Genomic DNA, 16,206 nt, shown 5'->3' with positions numbered 1-16,206 from the left:
GTCACGATGGCGCCATCCACAGCGATGGACGCGATCCCAAAGCTACAAGCAGATGGTAGCAACGCTTACCACTGGGAAGCAGCATTGAAGCTGTACGCAAATATTCACTCTATCGGAGGTCTACTCGACGGCAGCTACATGGTCACATACCCAGAAACACCTCACTATCAAACTGAACCGACAACTACGTCATCGGCATTCAACACGCCACAACTTCTGCTTGACGCTCAGCAACGCGTACGAGCCCACAACAAAGAAGTTACTACACAGTACGACAAAGACTATGAGCTCTATCGTATTTACAACTCCCGAGAATCGTCTCTCACCTTGGCTATACTCAATACAGTACCAAGATCAGTATGGGACAACGTCATGAACCTGCCCACAGTGAGGCAGAAGTACGAAGCTATTACAGCTCGTTATCGTGAACAAGGCGTCACTGAAGAGTGTACTATCTGGGCAGATTTCTTCAAGCTGAGAGCTCAAGACTGCCCCTCTACAGCCAACTTCACCGACAAGTTTAAAACAGGACTTGCAAAGCTTGACGTCATCGCAGACTGTAAGCTATCTAACAAAGCTCGAGTGTATCAGTTCATTCTTGCTATCAACAACGCCTACCCGGACTACGGACGCGATCGCCGCGCTGATCTGCGCCGCAACGTTACTCTGAACGTCGATCGCATGTGTAGCGAGCTTATTGACGAGGCCCGCCGCGACGACCCAATCAAGACCATTAACACGTCTATCCGAGCTTCTGGGGTGACAACAACCGCAGTCAGCCTCTTAGTGATAACAACGACGCCAACAGAAGCGCCACCCGTGGCCGCGGCAATCGAGGCAATGGGCGAGCCCAGCGCGGACGAGGTAGAGGTTCTGAGGGTGCGACTCAGAGACCTACAAATACCTCCCCATACTGCAAGCACTGCGACTGCAACCATACTGGAGGAGGTGATAACTGCTGGTACACCTTTCCTCACCTCGCCACTGAAGCCTGGCGTCAGCGCCAAGCTCAACAACAAGGCAAACAACAGCCTACTAGCACCAACGCCGCAGCTATTAATGCTGAAGGCTTTGCCTTTACAACGGTTCATTTGTCAGAGAAGGTACAGAGTCTCACCAAGGAGACCTCTAACTTCAAACAACGATTCATTATCGATACTGGAAGCAGCGATCACATCTGCAATGATCGCAGCAAGTTCCAAATTCTACACGACACTGCTCCTGCTACAATTAATACTGGAGCCGGACCTATTACTGCTAAGCAGGTAGGTACCATTCAGATCACTGTCGTCACGTCAGAAGGTGTACTCAACAAGGTCTCCTTCACTAACGTGCTATACGCTCCGGACATGTTTGTATCAGTCCTCTCCCACTCTAAACTACGAGCGAAAAATCTCTATTACCACGGCTGGGACAGCAAGCTGTACCTCATGCCATCACAACAAGAGATCGCCTTCACACCTGAGGTCGACAAGATCCCTACGCTCCTCCTCGCCAACACAGAGCTTGAGGCAGCTCGCGCGTTTGCCTTTGCAACCGCCGCGACCACCAACCCAACAGGTGTACTCGCTCCCTATCGCGAGATTACTCTCCAAGAGCTCCATGAGCTGTTTGGCCATGCCGACCCTAAAGCTCTTAAGCTTCTTGTCGCTAACACCACCGGCCTACGTCTCACTACAACACAGGCATTCTCATGCGAGGCCTGCATGTTATCCAAATCGAAGAAACAGATCTCACGACGGTCTCCAGCCCGCTCAACGACGTTCCTCCATCGTATTCATATCGATATTGTTGGACCAGTGACGCCCGAAGGTGTCAACGGTGAGCGCTACTGGATACTGTACACCGACGACTACTCACGATACCGCTGGATTGATTTCACAGACTGCAAAGCAGCAATCACATCTAAGCTTATACAACACCTGGACAAGATGGAAACTCAACACCACGTTCGAGTGTCGATCGTTCACATGGACAACGACAATATGTTCCTTAACCAGACGACTAGGCGTTACTTCAAGGACAAAGGCATTATCTCTGAGCCTTCCACCGCCTATACACCCCACCAGAATGGAGTCGCTGAAGCCAGCAACTACGTAGTGGAGGTCCGAGCGCGCACAATGATTTTGGCAGCGCCTCACATATCTAAGACATACTGGCCATACGCAGCCCAGTACTCCATCGACGTCCTTAACCATAGCGTCAGCTCTGCTGTACCAGACAGTAAGACACCAAGACAGCTGCTATTTGAGCACATGAAGGTTGCAAACCCTGTGCCTAATCTATGCTCCTTCCGCACCTTCGGAGAAGCTGGGTACGTCCATCAACCAGTACAGCGACGAGTTCAGAGCGCCAAGTTTGAACCACGATCGGTCAAGATGTACTTCGTCGGTCGAGAAGGATCACGGATCTACCTTATGTGGGATCCAGTCACACAGTCCATACACCGTACGAGCAGTGTTGCTTGGCCTAAACACGACGTCAAAGCTGTAGTCCAAGAAGACACAGCTACAACCGAACCGGATCAATGCTTCTATATCCAAGATCCACCGCCAGCACCAGATCCCTCTTCATTTCCACACCATGAAGTCTCTCTCCCGGAGCAAGGTAGTGGTTATGTATTTGACGGACTAGAGACTGAAGCGCAGTCTACCTTTGACTTTGACGCGGACATTGACAACTACAATAGTCTTACCGAGGTTGCTAATGCTCGAGCAACACCTCAGCGTCGGGATACATCCCAAAATGCTCCACGTCACGACGAGATCAGTGCATCATTTGATGCCCGTAACATACTCGATGGACGTCGTCGCATCACTCGACCGCCCAACCGATACGCGGCAGTCTCTCGTTGCTTTGCTACGGCAATTACAGAGGCAACAACAACAGACTTACCGCCTGAGCCTGCCACACGCAAGGCAGCACGCCTTCATCCATACAGCAAGCAATGGATCGCTGCTGAAGATGAAGAGCTCGTATCACTCGACCAGAATGGCACATGGGAGACCACAACCACGATCCCTCCTGGCGTATACGCCCTGCCTACTAAGTGGGTATACAAATACAAAGTCAAGGACGATGGACAACTCGAGCGCTTCAAGGCTCGACTGGTTGTCTGTGGCAATAGGCAGGAGACCGACTTCTGGCGCGAAACCTACGCTGCAGTAGCTCGCGCAACTACACTAAAAGTCCTTCTCGCCCTTGTCGCAACCAAAGACTTAGAATGCGAGCAAGCAGACGTTGTTACCGCCTTTCTCAACGGTAAACTAGACAAAGACGAAGTAGTCTATGTCCGCCTACCAGACGGACGCAAAGCCAAGCTTATCAAAGCTTTGTACGGCCTGCGCCGCTCACCACGCCTCTGGTACAATGAGCTATCGAGCTATCTTAAGGGTATCGGCTTCGATCCTTTAGAGTCAGATCCATGTGTCTTCAAACACCTAGACGGCAGTCTTATCCTTGCGTATGTTGATGATATCATCTTCATCACAGCTACGAAGCAACGCATGAAGGAGATCAAAGAGGCTGTATACAAGAAGTACAAGTGTCGAGATCTAGGACCAATCTCTCACTACCTAGGTCTCCGGATTCGACGCTCACGACCATCCCGACTCATCGAGATCTCAATGGAGTCATATGTCGACAGACTCCGCAACAATCAATCGGATCGGCATGATTGATTCCTATCTAGGTTAAAGGCTGCCTAATGAAGTAATTCTTTAACCTATATAGGAATCAATCATGTCAATCGATTGATTGTTGCGGAGTCTGTATGTCGACAAGCTTGTAGAGGAGTATAGTCGTCAACACGCGCTCCCTCGCTACACGCCGCTTGATACCTCAGTACTCAAGTTGAAGCTGCGATCTCCAACTGATCTTGCAACTCAACAACAAATTCAGAACTACCAAAAGGTTATTGGCAAGCTGCTGTATCCAGCAACCCAACTGCGAGCTGATATATCCTTCCACGTCGCCTATCTCGCCCGCGCTATGAGCAATCCAACTCAACAACACTACGAGTACGCAATCCAGATCATCGACTATCTCAAGACCTTCAAATCTCTTGTAATGAGCTATCGAGCTACATCTCCACACGCACGCATGCCTATCACCATGTATGCGACATCATACGATGACAACAAGAACAACACTAATCCTACGCTACACCTACATGGCTACAGCGACGCCTCATTTGCTGACGGCGAGGACCGCAAATCAACCTCCGGATACTTGTTCAAACTTGCTGGAGGTACTATCTGTCACAAGTCAGTCAAGCAAAAGCTAGTTACAACCTCAACAACTGAAGCTGAGTACGTTGCTCTTACCTACGCCGCTAAGGAGGCTACCTGGCTGTACCGTCTGCTACACCAGCTCGGTTACAACGGTACAGATACCCATCCTATCCTTATCTACGGAGACAACGCTCCATCTATACAGCTACTACACTCAGAGGGTCATCACGAGCGTACAAAGCACGTCGATATCTACTACCATTACATCAAGGATCAAGTCCGCGACGGCAACCTCTACGTAGAGCATGTACGAACTCATGAGATGGCTGCTGACGGCCTCACGAAACCTCTTGAACGACAAGCCCACAGCAGGTATCTACAACAGCTAGGCCTTACGACTCCAACTATCGAAACAAAGGACTACAACAAAGGTGGATAGAGCAGGACTATCAGGTCCTGTGGGGGTGTGTCGAGACGCGGTGAGAGCCTTCACTAGTATTCACGGTGAATCAGGCTTCCCGTGCTCTGATTGGCCAGGCACTGATTAGTCAGCTGCTCCGTGCGCGCACCATAGATATTCTCTCTTCTCCCGTAGCTCCAATACAACAAGTTCACGCACGTTTCTCCACCTTCATCAACTTGCCTATTGCGCTCCCACAACTGACAGGTGCCCACACCGGCGAGGCCATGGCTGAGGTCGTGATGGCAATATTCAAGCAGTTCGAAATCACTGTGGGCAAGCTCGGTTACTTCGTCCTCGACAACGCACATAACAACAACACCACGATCAACACTCTCGCCTTGCAGATGGGCTTCAGCGCTACCGAGCGTCGCCTTCGCTGCGGTCCTCATACGCTTAATCTCATTGGCCAGATGCTACTCTGGGGTGAGGAGAAAGAGTCCTACGACAACGAGGAGACTGAGCGCGTGAACGAAGCTGAGAACATGGCTACTTGGCGAGGCGATGGACCATTAGCAGACTTTCCAACAAGCAAGTAAAGCAAGTCACCGCTCTAAACTTGACTTGCTTGGTTCAAACATAGGCTTTACTTGACTTGCTTGGGGTGATTTTTTTACTTGCTTGACTTGCTTGTATTACTTGCAAGTACTTGGATTACTTGACTACTACAAAGAGATTAAGCTACATACAAATTACCAAAACTCAGTGTTCCACTCTAGTATGTTGTAATCTCCTACAAGCTGCTCATCTGAAAGCTTAGCCTCGCTACAGTTGTACGGTTTATAACCAGCTCGCACCCATGACCTTACTAATTGAAGAGCTGCGAGTAGCTCACTGCCCAGAGCACGTCGTTTAGGTTCAAGAAGGTCGCCAAGCTCACTGAAGAGGCGCTCACAGTAGACTCCGCAACAATCAATTCAATCCGGTCACTCTCCTAGACCCACTTACCTATCTAGGTAGGGCTTAAACTCCTATAGGTAACTACTAGGCTTAAAGCGGTAATCAATCAATCCAATCTGAACCTTCTAGGACCCACTTAATTGATTGTTGCGGACTGTGGCTCACAGTCGCTGCTTGATGCTGGGATAGTCATGATATCGATTGCAAACTGCGCTAAATGCGGGTATTTCGGCAGTAGTTGTATCCAGTATTGGACAGGATTTCCATCTGCGTTGTACTGCTCCTGCGTCCACTGCGGCTCTTGTGTTTTCCAGCGCTCAAACTCGTCAAGTGGAGCCTCTCGGTCATTGTTGCGGCTAAGTATAGCAATAATTGCCTCGTCTATGTTGTTGCTACTCGGCGCAGTTGTATACCGCTGGCGTGCTCGTTGAGGTTTGTATGCCGCCCAAAGCTGTTGGAACGACGCGTTGGCACTAGTAAGCCAATCAGCTTTGTCTGCCCACGCCACATCGCAGTAGTTCTTGTAGTACGGGTGTAGGCAAACAGCGGCGTAGTAAGCGGGCGAGTCGTCGAGCTTGTTGTAGTAGTCGTTGGCTTTGCTCCACGCGGCGCGGAGGTTGACGTTGAGGTGATCCTCTGGAGCCTCGGCATGAGCGTTGAAGTCGACGTGCTCGAACGGGCGCGCCCGGGCCTCAAGCTTGCTGAGTACGTACTCAAAAACGGGTATAACCTCATAGATTGCGCCGTATTTGCCATCCTTAGAGCGTCCCTCGAGGCGTTTTGTGGCGTACTTGAGCGGCTCTAAGCAGTCCTGGTACTCTGCAATCACCGCCCAGTCAGCAGCTCGGAGCCCAGTTGATCTCATCCAGTTTGGGGCGTCGGGCCGCTTATTATTCCGCTGCGCAGCGTGCGCATCTTCAAGGATAACCCTATTGATATGATGCTCAGCGTACAAGTTATACGCGGCTTGAAGCTTGGTAGCGCGCTCAAAAGCAGCATAGTATGAGTTCCAGCGAGTGACGACAGGCTTGACTGGCTCGAGTACTTTGAGACGCCCTTCAGCAGGCAGGTTGTTGTTGGCAAGGCGCTGGTAGCCACGAAAAAGCTCGTACTGTTGCGGCGTTTTGATATAGTTGATGACGTCAACTAGCACTCCAATAGGGCCATCTTTCCGCCACTCTCGCATATACTGCTCCTCGGTATTGTACTGCTCTTGAGTGTTGCCGTAGGCGTCTTTGTTGGTGCCAAATATAATAGCCTGGCCGATGAGGTTAAGCGTGTGACAACTGCAGCGGAGGCGCCGGTGAGCGGACTCAAATTCGTACTCGCGCGCGAGCGCGGCGATCGCAGTGTCGTTGTTGGTAGCGTTGTCGAGTACAAAATAGCCTAATCGGTCGCTTGTTATTCCGTATGCTGAGAGCGTCGTCGAGATAGCTTTGGCAATAGCCTCACCGGTGTGGGCGCCAGCGAGCTCAGGCAGATCGATTGGTAAGTCTCGTATTATTCCAGCTGCGTCGGCAAAGTGAGCGACTACTCCAAAGAAGCCACGTTTACCACCCTTTGTTGTCCAGCCATCAAAGCTTACGTGTATTTTGCTTACTGAGCCTGACAGGGTGTCGATAACTTGCGGTCGTATAGACCGGAACAACCTCATCACAAAGGTAGAAACGCTGGTATTACTTACCCACAACGCTGCCTCTGCCTCTGGGTTGGCAAATCTCATCATCTCTCTAAAATCAGGCGTCGTAAGTTCGCTGAGCGGGTGGTTTCGGTTAACAAGCCACATGACAGTGGCTGTTCGAAAGCCCTCTACGTCGAAGTTTCCAAACGCGTTAGCAGTGTTTTGTTGTACGTCTAAACCAGCGTCAAAAGCTTGCCGCAACGACAGCTGGCCTCGAGCTCTCTGCGCTAACTTTGGGCCATCTTTCGTAAGGTTGTGGCCAGGCTTTGGTTGGCTGAGATGGGTGGCTGCTGAGGTTGTAGCCTGAGTAATGTTAAACAAACCACCACGGCCAGCGTCGATAGTTTTGTGTACATGGCAGTACTTGCACACAAACCAGATTCGAGATGTAGCATGGCGCTCAACAACGCGGTAGCCATACTGAAAGATCCAACTTTTTGGGCGCTTAGAACGCGCCAATGGCTTGATAAAATCAGGTAAACGTGCCCAGTCAATGCCGTCAAAGTTCTCAACTAGTGCGCTGTTTGTCTCATCCTGACCACCCTCTCCAGCCTCAGTTGTAGCCACCGTGCCAGCTCGGCTGCCCTCGGTGGGCGCGACAATCTCAGCCTCCGCCTGCGACTCTAAGAACTGCAACTCGAAGGTAGGTATTGGCGGCGAGGCGTTAGCCTGGCTTGCGGCAGCTAGGGTTTTGCGAGGTGATCGACGCTGAGGTCTAGGCTTAGATGCAGGCTTAGATGCAGGCTCAGGTGAAGCCTCAGGAGTTGAGGCGACGTTGTTGGTGGCAGCGGCTACTTTCGTACGTTTGCTCCGAGCAGAAGTTTGTGGTAGGCGACGTTTGGCCATATTGGGGGTATCAGGGCAGTATAAATCACTGGAAAACGCGTTGCTATAGGGGATACTGCATTGCGATAGGCTTCTAGACAGGCGTACGTCGAGATTGGAGCAATGCGCTAGACTAAGGCTAACGTTATTTGATAGCCGCTTAGCCTGTTTGGGACTCAACCGAGGCAACTGCAACACTTCAAAACCATCGCGACATCTACCGTACAGCAGTTTTAGCACCCTCATCACAGTAACGCTAAAACAACCAAGTAAACCAAGTAAGCCAAGCAAGCAAAGTATCTTGACTTGACTTGCTTGCTTAGCTGCCCAGCTCTTACTTGACTTGCTTGCTTGGTTTAAACCAAGCAAGTCAAGCAAGTAATCCAAGTCAACTTGCTTTTTGGAAAGTCTGACCATTAGGAGTGCTTCTCGCGGTTATCAACTACATCAAAACACCACAACAGTACGCTCTTTTTGAGAAGTATCAGAAGCTCGCTATTAGGGACCAGCCTGTCAACGCGCCAACAGAACAGCACAAAATCAAGGAGCCCGTCAAGCCAGTTGTTACTCGCTGGAACTCTTACGTTTCGTGTTTTGAGCGCGCTGTTGAGTTGCAATTAGCGGTTAATGGGTACGCCAACTACCATATTCAGAAGATTGAAACTGAAGACGCGTACGCCCGAAGTCGTAACAACAAGCTGCCTGCAGCGCCGGATTGGATGAGGTCTGATGGGATCAATGCCCATGACTGGCAGGTAGACTCCGCAACAATCAATTCAATCCGGTCACTCTCCTAGACCCACTTACCTATCTAGGTAGGGCTTAAACTCCTATAGGTAACTACTAGGCTTAAAGCGGTAATCAATCAATCCAATCTGAACCTTCTAGGACCCACTTAATTGATTGTTGCGGACTGTGCTTCTGGATAGCAGCCTTCCAGTCAACAGACAGGCCGTATAGCTTGAACAAGTATCCTTCAGAGCTTCTTCTCGTGTCAGGTTCGTCCGCATAGGCAGCATCAGATGCGCCATAAAATATTGGTTCAACCGTGTCTGTATACTTGTCCGCGTTCTCTACGGGGATTACGAACAGGTCTTTCTCATTTTGAGTTCCTGAGGCCTTGAGCGCCAGATTTCTCTTGCCAATAAGATAACGCCAGCAATGGATTGCTGCGTATAAATGCTTTTGGCCAGGGTTTGCAAGATGTCGGGCCAGTACTGAGTGCGCTCGTGCGACATCAGGTCGTGTAAACGTGGCAATGTAAGCTAGTGATCCAACTAGTTGTTGATAGATTTTCGTGCGCTTAGAGTTTGGTTCTTCCGTTGACGGTGGTAGTACGTTCTCCTTTATCGGAAAATCGGGGTATCCCTTGTCGCTTGTTAGGTTGAACTTGCTTGCAACCTTGTTAATAAAGGAGTCTTGAATTAACCAAATGCTCTTCGAAGGTCGATCGCGTATCACACGAATCCCAAGGAACCAACTTAATTCGCCAAGTATTCGGAGATCGTAGATCTGTAGCAAGCGCTTTTCGAATTCCTCCTTGTAACTTGTTGTGAAGGTCGTCCGAAGATGATCTTGGGTTGGTTCTCGGGGATAGAGTGATGCGATGGACACGAGGGTGTATAGCACGATTGGTAGATCGATGTAATATACGGGGAGTTGAGAATCAAGTACTAATCCTTAGATTTCGAAGTTGAACACAATGAACCGTAAGGGCTCATTGCCTATTGTTATATACTAACGAATGTCCTATGTCCTATACGTCCTACGTTGTCCTACACTGTCCCATGCGTGGGACATCGTGGTACATCGTGGGATTCCTTGGGACACACGTGACATGTCCCATGGTGGCGTTCCGCCAAGCTTTGTGGGATGCGGGGCAGGCTTACGTCATTGGTCCTTGTACACCTTTGTACGCCTTTGTCTGAGAAGGGATTCCGACAAGGTCTCCATCCTTCTGCCCTTCATATCTTGCACTGTGTCCTCTCCTTAGGTTCGTAACACTATCCTCCCTCTCCTAATCTCATGTCCTCATGAGCTGACGTGTCATGGTTTCCAGAAGTACCGCCCATCGTCATACCCTTGGTGACCGAATCAACCTAGTCGGTACAATCGCGATGGTGTCTTGTCAATATTGTGCGAAGCGGGGGCTCGAGTGTCGGATGTCGTCGTTAAAGAAAGAATGTGGAAATTGTTATCGCAACGGTGTGAAGTCGTGCGTTCCTGTGGAAGTTCCTGTCCCGAACTTTGAAAAGTTGGACAAGGAGATGGCGCGTCTTGAACAACAAGAGGCCGAAGCGGATGCTGCAGAGTCTGCGGCATTGGATGCTTTGATGGCTGCGCGTGCGAAGAAGGATCGTCTTCGCAAGCAGCGTAAGCAGTTAAAGCGTCGTGAGCAAGAATGGGTTGATGAGTCGGGAAAGTTTGTTGAGGATATCGAGGCGTTGGAAGCGGTCGAGGCGTTGAATCGAGAGGTAGCGCATCTGGAAGACGGTCTTATGCCTGGTACTTTGGCATTGGATTGGGGCGTCTTCATGCCTACTTTCTCTGGGGATGATTCCGAGTTCGCCGGTCTTGATTACGGTGGTACTGCGCAAGTAGCTGGCGGCAGTTCGTAAGGTTTGTGTCCGGTTCCCAAGTGTTCTCGCTGTCTGGGTATCCTAACCATTTGACTAGGTATTCTGTGCCGTTGTCCACAACTCTGTGTGTGACAATGTTCTCGACTTCAAATTCGTTTTCTTCTTCCGTTTCGTAGTGGAAGGTTTTCTGTAATGGCGTATCTGGGTGTGCTGGTTCTAAGAGGCTTACATGGAACCTGGGATGTATTTTAGCGTCTGGTGGAAGGTCGAGTGTGTACGTAACTGGTCCTTTCCGATTGAGAATCAAAAATGGTCCGACTTTGACGTTGTCGAGTCCTTTGCTTGGTCGTTTCGTGCGAAGATTCTTCGTACGTAGATAAACTTTATCCCCCCTCTTTAGCTGAGGTGCCATTTTTCGTTTCTTGTTGACATATGAAATGCTTTGTCGTTGTGCTGTCTCGAGTTTGCTCTGTAGCAACTCATGTACTGCCTTCAGCTCCTCGGCTGTGGCGATAGCTGCTTCCGTTTTCTGGCTTGGAAGTGTGCGTGTAAAGAGATTTGGGTGTCTCCCGTGGTTTGCATAGAACGGAGTTTGTCCTGTAGACTCTGAAAGCTTGTTATTGTATGCCATTTGTGCCATAGGCAGAAGCGAAACCCAGTTGGTTTGCTGATAATTGACGTATATCCTGAGATATGCTTTCATGGTTCTGTTCGTTCTTTCTGTCTGTCCGTCTGTCTGCGGATGAAACGCTGTTGATAGCTTGCGTTTTGTACCGATCGCGGCCAAAAGTGTCGTCCAAAAGTTTGAAGTGAAGAGCTTGTCTCTGTCGCTTATAATTGACTTTGGGATGCCGTGATGTCTGATGATTCGATCGTTGATGATGTGAGCCAGATGTACTGCCGTGAAATCGTTTCTAAACGGGATGTACTCTGCTTGCTTGGTGAATCGATCGATTACAACGAGTATTGCGTTGTATCCTATGTTTGTCGCTGGGTCTCTTGAGACTGGTAAACCTGTGACAAAGTCCATAGAGATGTCTGCCCAAGGTTCTGTGGGTAGCTCTAATGCTTGCATCTCGCCGTAAGGTGCGTGTGTGTCGTGTTTGTTCTTCTGACATTCTGCACATTTTGCGATGAATAAGGTAACCTTTTCCTTCATTCCTGGGAACTCGTAGTTGCGTCTGATGAGTTCCATTGTTCTGGTAATGCCCGGGTGACCGTGTACAGGGTCGTCGTGGTGTTGTTGAATAATTGCTTCTTGCAGTTCTTCCGGTACATTGTTTCCGATGTGGAGGATAGCGTTCAGTGTCTTTGCTGGTCCTAGCGATCCGTCCTTGTTAACCTTAAGTATCGCGGTGTCGATGACTTCCTTGGTGCCTGCGATATCTGGTCTTCGGCTGAGAGCGTCTGCTCTGCCGTTCTCTTTTCCTGGTGTGTACACAATCTTGAACTTGTATTGTCCGAGTAGTTCTGACCATCTTACTTGTCTGCGGTTGAGTACTTTGGTGGTCGTAAAGTTCACTAGATTTTTGTGATCTGTGTATATCGTAAGTTCCGAGCAGCTTTCTGCGTATACTCTCCAGTGTTGTAAGCATGCAACAATAGCTAGTAGCTCCTTGTCGTGAACGTCGTATCGTTCTTCTGGTCCTGAGAATTTGCGAGAGTAGTAGGCGATGGGGTGCCATTTGCCTTCGTGCAATTGGCTTGCGCATCCGCCTAGCGCGAGATCCGATGCGTCGGTCTCAAAGCGTAATGGGTGTCCTGCTTGGAATATTCGAAAGCATGGTGGTTCTATGCTTGCTTTCTTAAGCGTTTGGAATGCGTTCTCTGCTTCCTTGCTCCACTTAAAGGGTACGTCCTTTCTTGTGAGTTTTGTCAAAGGGATGGCGATGTTTGAGAAGTCCTTGATGAACTGTCGGTTGAAGTTCAAGAATCCTAAGAAGGACTGTATCTGTACAACTGTTGTCGGTGTTGGCCAATCCTTGATAACCTGAATTTTTTCTTCGCTCATTTGTACTCCGTCCGCTCCTACTACATAGCCTAAGAAGTTGACCTTAGTCTTGTGAAATTCACACTTCTCTGGTTTGAGTCGGAGGTTGAACTGCTCAAGGGCCCTTAGTACTGTCTTGACATGTTCAACATGGTCCTCTAAAGTCTCGGAGTAGACGAGAATGTCGTCTAGATAAGCTATGACAAAGATGTCTAGATGTGCTCTCAACACGTTGTTGATGAGTTCTTGGAATGTTGCTGGGGCGTTCGTGAGCCCAAACGGCATAACTGTGTATTCGTAGTGTCCGTATCTTGATCGGAACGCCGTTTTCCATTCCTCACCTTTCGCTATGCGAATCAGGTGGTATCCATCTCGAAGATCTAATGCTGTAAAGATCTTTGCGCGAGATAATCGATCCCGTAATTCTGTAATGTTCGGTAAGGGGTATCGATTCTTGATTGTGATGTCGTTGAGCTTGCGATAATCTACACATAGTCGTAGTTTTCCGTCTTTTTTCGGGACAAACATGATTGGATATCCTGCTGGTGACTTCGATGGTCGGATATATTTCTTTGCTAGGCTTGTCTTGATGTAGTCGCGTAACGTGCTCAATTCTTTTTCCGATAGTCCGTATATTGGGCCGAAAGTCGGTTTCTTTCCTTCCTGTAAGACAATCTTGTGGTCCCAGGGTTGGTGCTTTGGCAATGCTTGTTCATCTGCCACTTCCCGGAATAGATGTTCGAATTCTTTGTATTCTGCGGGGATCTTAGGAGTTGCGCGTTTCTCCAAAACTCTAGTCTGTCGACCCGGTGGCTCCGTTCCGGCGTCTGCTGAGTCGGACCCTTGTTTCTTAAGGCCGTCCTTTGTCGAGGCTCGCTTTTTCTTTGCGATGTTATTCAGTTTCCTCTCATCTACCATCGTACTCTGACAATGCGTAGGCTGGCTTGTGGTTGCGTCCGTTCCACAGCACTCGAATGAGAACGTCTTCGACTTCCAGTCGATCCGTGGGTTGTGTTCTCGTAACCATGGAAGTCCTAATATGATGTCGTGGGTAGCTAGTCCGAAGACATCTAGGTCTATCTTCTCTTGGTGTCCTTGGATGTTGAGCGTCACTTGTCTGACCTCATGGGTGATTTCTTGTTCACCTGGCATTGGCTCTCCGTTGGCTACGTGTAGTGGGTAAGCTTCTTGTTTCCGTAGTGGCTTCAGTCCGGCTGAAGATGCTGCGTGCGCTGAAACGTAGTTGGCTTGTGATCCCGAGTCTACTAATGCCTTCATCCACCTCCCTTCAAGCTTCACCTGAAGCTTGATGAGGTCTAAGGAGTTTACTGAGTTAATCTCCTTGCCGGGCCGCTCTGGGCCGGGTGCTGGCCTAAAAAAGCCTGATTTCCAAATCCATGGAATCCTTTGGCTATCGCATGAAGGTCGCATTCTTTGCTAAGGCATGTTTGCCAGTTGGGTTGTTGACATTCCCAAGCGTCTCCTTCATCGTATTCTTTTAGCCATACTGTTTGCATCTGATCAATTTCTTCGGGGTTGTCGTGACCTGGGAAGTATGTCTTTTCCCTTTTGTCCCATAAATGTATTGGGCATAGGTCGTTTTTGCAGTCGAAGAATTGCCACTTGCAGCGGTACGATCGTTTGGTTTCTTCCGGGAACCATCCTGATCCGGACTTATCCGAGTAGTGTACTCTGCAATGGTCGTGAATGCATGTAACCCATGATAACTTCTCATGTTCTGGGTTCCTAGGGTTCATCCAGTAGTCGTATTTCTTTGATCTACTGATGTCCTTGGCCTTTCTCTTGTGGCCGTGTTGGAAGGTCTTCCAATCGTTCCTGGTCTGGCAGAGTTCGTCGTAGATCTCCTGCTTCTCTTCTTCCGAGATTGGCAACGTTGGTTCTTCCCATGATCGAATTGCGTCTTCGATCCAGCTTAGTTCCCATGTTGTTGGTAGGAACTCCAATATTTCGGTTGAAATGTTTTCCTTATTTTGTTGTACTTCTAGTGACAATCGGTAGAAGTCCTGTCGCATAGCAGCCATAATGTTGGGTTCCTCGCAGGCGTACTCGATTTTAGCCTTGTTGAGGTGTCGTAGTAGCTGGTTGATTTGTCTTGCGAGCTTGTAGAACTCTTCTTCCTGTATATAAGGTGTGGGTGGCCTGTTGATTCCTTCAAACATGGCCATCTTGCCGAATTTGGTCTGGTCGATTTCCGTAGCCTCTAAGTCCTTGGACTCATCTTCGAGCATGTCGTACTCCGAAGTGGGCTGTTCTTCTTCTGAGTCTGATTCCACGAGTGCGAGGTTATCTAATCCTAAAACGCTTTCCTGCGTGTTGATTTCGATGGTTGGCTTAGATATGACATTCCATGTCTCGTGTTGCTCAGTGGGTACTGCTTTGTGGATAACGTTGAGTTGTCTAACCACCTTGTTCTTGCTGTGGCAGTCCCTAGCCATGTGACCTTTCTTGTCACAATTATAACAAGTGATCTCCTTTTTGTTATATGGCTTCTTCTTGTCATTCCTTCCGAAACTCTTGCCTTTGTTGATGTTGTCCAGTTGCATTGCATCAGGGTCGTGCCAGTTGTTACCGGCGGAGGGTACAATACCTCCGGGTGTCGTCCGATATCCTGGTTTCTTCTTGAAGAATCGTCCCTTTGTGCGTTGCACTGACTGGTTGGCTCTAACCGGTCGGATTTCCTGCTGCAATTCGTAGAGTGCATTGTCGATACGAATTGATTCTCGGATAAGATCCTGTAGGTTGTTGATTGCGACGCCGCTTCGCATAAGCTCTTCTTTGACTCTTTCCTTAAGTCCTTGTCTGTACATAACCCTTAATGCTTTGTCGTCCCAGTCGGTCTTCAGGGCATGTCCCTGGAAGATACTGGCGTAGTCGGCGACTGATTGGGTTTGTTTGAGCTGTTGGATTGCACGATCTGCCTTAGATTCTTCGTTGATGACTCCGAATTGCTGTCTAAGCTTGTCTTTGAAGGTTGGATGGTCTTCAAACATTCGTTCAATATCGTCGTCGTCATCGTTGTCGTCCATGTATTTGTTGAGGTAAGGCTTGATCCAGGTGGCGGCAGTTCCTCGCATGTAACTTGCCATGAGCAGTCCACGATCAGTAGGGTCGACCTTCTCATCTTCAAACCTGAAGAAGAGATCGAACTGGAGAATCCAGTCTTCGAGCTTGTGTCGATCGCCGTGAAATAGATCGGGTCTGGCCACCTTGGTGCGGCTTGACGAAGTTTCGTTAGGTGTGTTCATCGGGGTGTCACTCATCTTGAGGGTGTTCAAAGTGTGAAGGTCGTCCGAAGATGATCTTGGGTTGGTTCTCGGGGATAGAGTGATGCGATGGACACGAGGGTGTATAGCACGATTGGTAGATCGATGTAATATACGGGGAGTTGAGAATCAAGTACTAATCCTTAGATTTCGAAGTTGAACACAATGAACCGTAAGGGCTCATTGCCTATTGTTATATACTAACGAATGTCCTATGTCCTATACGTCCTACGTTGTCCTACACTGTCCCATGCG

The 16,206-nt window shown here is 49.1% G+C and overlaps 7 protein-coding genes across 7 annotated transcripts; 4 read left to right on the top strand and 3 right to left on the bottom strand.

The window, feature by feature from the left end:
* Window positions 1–6: 6 nt before the first annotated feature.
* On the top strand, window positions 7–3,680 carry PtrM4_113540 (uncharacterized protein; the record flags this gene model as incomplete). The annotated part of the gene is made up of 2 exons (XM_066108091.1): window positions 7–961; window positions 1,021–3,680. The coding sequence occupies 2 exons, from the start codon at window positions 7–9 to the stop codon at window positions 3,678–3,680; spliced, it is 3,615 nt and encodes a 1,204-aa protein (XP_065961276.1).
* A 310-nt stretch (window positions 3,681–3,990) lies between these two features.
* Window positions 3,991–4,671, top strand: PtrM4_113530 (uncharacterized protein; the record flags this gene model as incomplete). The annotated part of the gene is made up of 1 exon (XM_066108090.1): window positions 3,991–4,671. One exon carries the CDS (start codon window positions 3,991–3,993, stop codon window positions 4,669–4,671), a length of 681 nt encoding a protein of 226 aa, XP_065961275.1.
* Window positions 4,672–4,919: 248 nt separating this feature from the next.
* Window positions 4,920–5,231, top strand: PtrM4_113520 (uncharacterized protein; the record flags this gene model as incomplete). Its single annotated transcript, XM_066108089.1, has 1 exon — window positions 4,920–5,231. The coding sequence occupies one exon, from the start codon at window positions 4,920–4,922 to the stop codon at window positions 5,229–5,231; it is 312 nt and encodes a 103-aa protein (XP_065961274.1).
* Window positions 5,232–5,728: 497 nt separating this feature from the next.
* On the bottom strand, window positions 5,729–8,119 carry PtrM4_113510 (uncharacterized protein; the record flags this gene model as incomplete). Its single annotated transcript, XM_066108088.1, has 1 exon — window positions 5,729–8,119. The coding sequence occupies one exon, from the start codon at window positions 8,117–8,119 to the stop codon at window positions 5,729–5,731; it is 2,391 nt and encodes a 796-aa protein (XP_065961273.1).
* Window positions 8,120–8,959: 840 nt separating this feature from the next.
* On the bottom strand, window positions 8,960–9,898 carry PtrM4_113500 (uncharacterized protein; the record flags this gene model as incomplete). Its single annotated transcript, XM_066108087.1, has 2 exons — window positions 8,960–9,771; window positions 9,868–9,898. 2 exons carry the CDS (start codon window positions 9,896–9,898, stop codon window positions 8,960–8,962), a joined length of 843 nt encoding a protein of 280 aa, XP_065961272.1.
* Window positions 9,899–10,365: 467 nt separating this feature from the next.
* PtrM4_113490 (HrpB7 domain containing protein) lies at window positions 10,366–10,716 on the top strand (the record flags this gene model as incomplete). The annotated part of the gene is made up of 1 exon (XM_066108086.1): window positions 10,366–10,716. One exon carries the CDS (start codon window positions 10,366–10,368, stop codon window positions 10,714–10,716), a length of 351 nt encoding a protein of 116 aa, XP_065961271.1.
* Window positions 10,717–11,508: 792 nt separating this feature from the next.
* On the bottom strand, window positions 11,509–15,948 carry PtrM4_113480 (uncharacterized protein; the record flags this gene model as incomplete). The annotated part of the gene is made up of 4 exons (XM_066108085.1): window positions 11,509–11,574; window positions 11,636–13,983; window positions 14,136–15,668; window positions 15,768–15,948. The coding sequence occupies 4 exons, from the start codon at window positions 15,946–15,948 to the stop codon at window positions 11,509–11,511; spliced, it is 4,128 nt and encodes a 1,375-aa protein (XP_065961270.1).
* Window positions 15,949–16,206: the final 258 nt, after the last annotated feature.

This window comes from Pyrenophora tritici-repentis, chromosome 6 (assembly GCF_003171515.1).
Source record: "Pyrenophora tritici-repentis strain M4 chromosome 6, whole genome shotgun sequence".
Lineage (NCBI taxonomy): Eukaryota > Fungi > Ascomycota > Dothideomycetes > Pleosporales > Pleosporaceae > Pyrenophora > Pyrenophora tritici-repentis.
This window is presented reverse-complemented; position numbering and strand designations above follow the sequence as displayed.